The sequence below is a fragment of the Branchiostoma belcheri genome, unplaced genomic scaffold (assembly GCF_001625305.1).
Source record: "Branchiostoma belcheri isolate BF01 breed outbred unplaced genomic scaffold, Haploidv18h27 scaffold31, whole genome shotgun sequence".
Taxonomy (NCBI): domain Eukaryota; kingdom Metazoa; phylum Chordata; class Leptocardii; order Amphioxiformes; family Branchiostomatidae; genus Branchiostoma; species Branchiostoma belcheri.
This window is the reverse complement of record NW_017803921.1, coordinates 1,068,976-1,072,101: the sequence shown is the minus strand read 5'-3', so window position 1 is coordinate 1,072,101 and position 3,126 is coordinate 1,068,976. Positions and strand designations below refer to the sequence as shown.

General features: G+C 42.1%; 2 protein-coding genes across 2 annotated transcripts in view; both read right to left on the bottom strand.

Annotated features, from left to right (window-relative positions):
* Nucleotides 1-165: 165 nt before the first annotated feature.
* LOC109474628 lies at nucleotides 166-1,309 on the bottom strand. Its single transcript, XM_019774976.1, has 2 exons — nucleotides 904-1,309; nucleotides 166-349 (listed from the first exon to the last, which is right to left on the bottom strand). The coding sequence occupies exons 1-2, from the start codon at nucleotides 1,164-1,166 to the stop codon at nucleotides 289-291; spliced, it is 324 nt and encodes a 107-aa protein (XP_019630535.1). The 5' UTR covers nucleotides 1,167-1,309; the 3' UTR covers nucleotides 166-288.
* Nucleotides 1,310-2,934: 1,625 nt separating this feature from the next.
* Nucleotides 2,935-3,126, bottom strand: part of LOC109474450 — a 1,977-nt gene continuing 1,785 nt past the window's right edge. The window contains exon 5 of the mRNA XM_019774744.1: nucleotides 2,935-3,073. Coding sequence (XP_019630303.1) covers nucleotides 2,935-3,073 — 139 coding nt within the window. The remainder of the gene's footprint in view (nucleotides 3,074-3,126) is intronic.

The following is a 3,126-nucleotide window of genomic DNA, read 5'->3' as shown; positions in this document are numbered from 1 at the left end:
ATTTTATGTCCAGCTTAAAAATAGAGCAAAATATATCATACGGAAAAGTCAAAAAGAAATGGGGGGATCTTCTTTACCTGATAGATTGAAATAAACATACTGTATATATTGTAAATATCATCATGTAACATGTGTCAAAAGATAAAGACCACGGCTCCGGGATTGTGGAATATAAAAAATTAAAATTTTTTAAAAAACTAGCTAAAATGTCCGGTGGATGGTTCTTCTCCTCCTCTTTCTAGTCCCTGTACCACGTCTCTTCAGGGGATCGCTCTGGTCCCTTATCCATCAGTTGCTGAGCTGCCTCCATGCTGATTCCCTTGATCTTGTGGAGGCCATACAGAATTGCCTGCAAAATAAATATGAAAGGTGAAATATCTTAACTGACATCCTATGCCACTCAAATGAAACATGGTAAAATGGTCACCTTACTTGGACATGCAACTTGTTTGAGCACAACTTAATCTGGACATGGATTAACATCGACACGTATTGGTAAGTGGCTAAGAACTGGAAGGTTCGGGTCTACAACCGATATTGCTGGTATGTCAGCTTGAGTTTTTGCATTCAGTAAAGTCAGTTTCAAACAATCTGTGTTGATGTACGCGTAGATTGTGCGTCATTAGTTGTCAACCTGTCAGGGTAATGTATGAATACAACATACAACATGTTTCATAATATTTGCTTGGGGAGAGCCCTGCACATAATTTCCCGCCAGTACTGAATAGTCATAAATTTGCCCCCCTCCCCACTACATGCACCACAGAGTAGAGTACTGTAGAGTAGAGTAGATCTTTCGTCTCGGTCTGGCCAAGGATTGTGGCTAGTATGGCTTCAAGAGTGACTTAACTAGCCAAGGGAAATTCCTGAGCTACAATGAGAAAAAAATCGATGTATACTCACGACTGATTTGGCCGGATTCCCGACCCTGACGGGCGCGGCTTCCCGTAATGAATACATCCAAACTTCACCGCTCTATAAACATGAGCACACGGAAACTTTTGGACGCCTTCAGGTAATTTCCTGTTCTCAGTTTCCACCTTCTTGCTACTGATCTTACTGAGCTCAGCGTGTGTTGTTTCTTGATAGTTGTCCAGTGCTGCCTTAAACTCTGCCCAAGTGAGAAATTCGTCCCCTAACTTCAGTAGGGACGGCGCGGCAGCCATGTTGGCGCGAGAGACGAAAAATAGCGGGAAATCCCTGTCGAGTGCTGATTGGCTGACATTCGGGTCGTAGGTCAAAACCCTGTGTTTTCGAACTTCGGTGGGGATTTCCGTGTTGTTTTCTGATTTTCATCATCCACTAAGATAAACTTGAAGACCGAGGTTTAAACTTGGTGCCCCTGAATCCTCAAACACTCACAAAAACCCAGGTTTTGGGCCTACCAAGAAGGCTAGTATTTCGGAGTGTAAATAAAATCTATTTGTTTTTTATATACACTCCGGGAGTGTAAATAGCCACGCCGATTATTTTATTCATTTAGCAGTAGCATTTCTGCTGCGAGTACGCTATTGACTGGTTGGCGACAGAACAACGTACTAAACAGACTTACATGTAGAAGAGCACAGGCAGCAGTATCATCACCACCCATGACAGCGGGATGGGGAGGAACTCCAGCGCCATTCTCTGTCTTCTCTGTTCGGACGGTGTAGCTCGGATCAGAGTATCTCTGCACCGTCAGGCCTGGGACTCTCACTTCCGGGTTACTCTAGCTATACTGAACAACTCCGCCCCAAATCAATACTTTATTAAGTGTTACCGTTTCTGGCGTCACGCCAAAACTTGACATCACCTTATATGGTAAAACGTAGGGTGCCCTGTGCAGGGCTGTTGACCCGCACGTTCACTAAACAAACGTTATTCTGACATAATTTCACACCGCTGACACCTGCACAGGTAGGTAGCGTGACCTTTGACCGATGACGACACGCCCCGTGCTTCGTGACCTGAGGTTACCTTTGGGTTTGTTGAATCTCAGATTACCTTGGTTATACACTTATATGTCATAGGATAAATGTTGTCAAGTGGTATTGGTAACAGTATAATTTGGTACGAATGTAGAAGGTAGTATTAATACCACGATTAAGTGATATTTGCAAGTGGAATTCTGAATAATTTTTGTATCATATAATAAATCATGATCCGTATGTATGTAGAATAATACAGCCCTATACAGATACCTATACAGGTTAGAAAATTGTCCAGAAACAAAAACTCCAGGGCACTAAAACAGAGTCTACATGTCTTTATTGCCTTCACCAGTCAACATCACACATCAGCACACCTGCTATGTCAAGCGTTATTTGATTAATCAGCCATGTTATCACCTTGCAATCACTTACAACTGACAAATCGGGTCTATAATGCATGCCATAGAAACCATCACCCAAAGATCAATAGAAATCTGAGACACACGTCTCTTGTCAATTACCATCATCATCATTACCACAAAAATACTTTTGCAATAGCATCCAGACAACGCAAGTCAACTGAAATAGCTTATCATGGAAAAGATGTCTAACAGAGTCAGCAAATAAAGGTCAAGTGAAGTAAATTGTGACTCAATATAAATCATTTTTAACATATCGAGAATTGGTTGCACTCAGCAGCTCACAAGTCAAACAAATTACTTAGACTTACATTCAGTAGTGTTTCGGTTGTATCTGCTGTTGTACAGAACATGTCAGGTATAAGTTAAACAATCCAAATTCCTGATCCGGATCTTAATCCAAACATCTTTCCTGGACCATGACTCACTGACTGAGAATAGTGACACTCTGCAGCTAAAATTCCTGCAGCTAAAATTGAAAACAGGACACCATTAACAACAGTTCTTTCTACTGCTCTATGTAGGGGACGTAAAACAATACATCACTATCAGTGATGCTGTATATATGACGATTATCAATGGCTGGCTACCATGTTCCTGGTGAACTATTCCATGCTGAGCCGGTTCATGGCTCCAGCAATCCCGCGAATTTTGTCATCTGCCCTCATGTACTCGATGCAGGCTCTCTCCAGCTCCGCCGATTCCTCACCCAGTCGGATGCACTTCTCTTTCATGTGTTTGCTTCTGCATGTGTTGGTTAAATGGAACAGAAGTATGTCAAATCAGTTATGCTGGCA

What these genes read in the sequence shown, in the direction of transcription:
- LOC109474628 (XM_019774976.1), bottom strand. Translation starts at nt 1,166, where the DNA reads ATGGCTGCCGCGCCGTCCCTACTGAAGTTAGGGGACGAATTTCTCACT. An exon ending in GGAATCCGGCCAAATCAGTC is followed by an intron (nt 350 to 903) that starts GTGAGTATACAT and finishes TTTATTTTGCAG; the next exon opens with GCAATTCTGTATGGCCTCCA.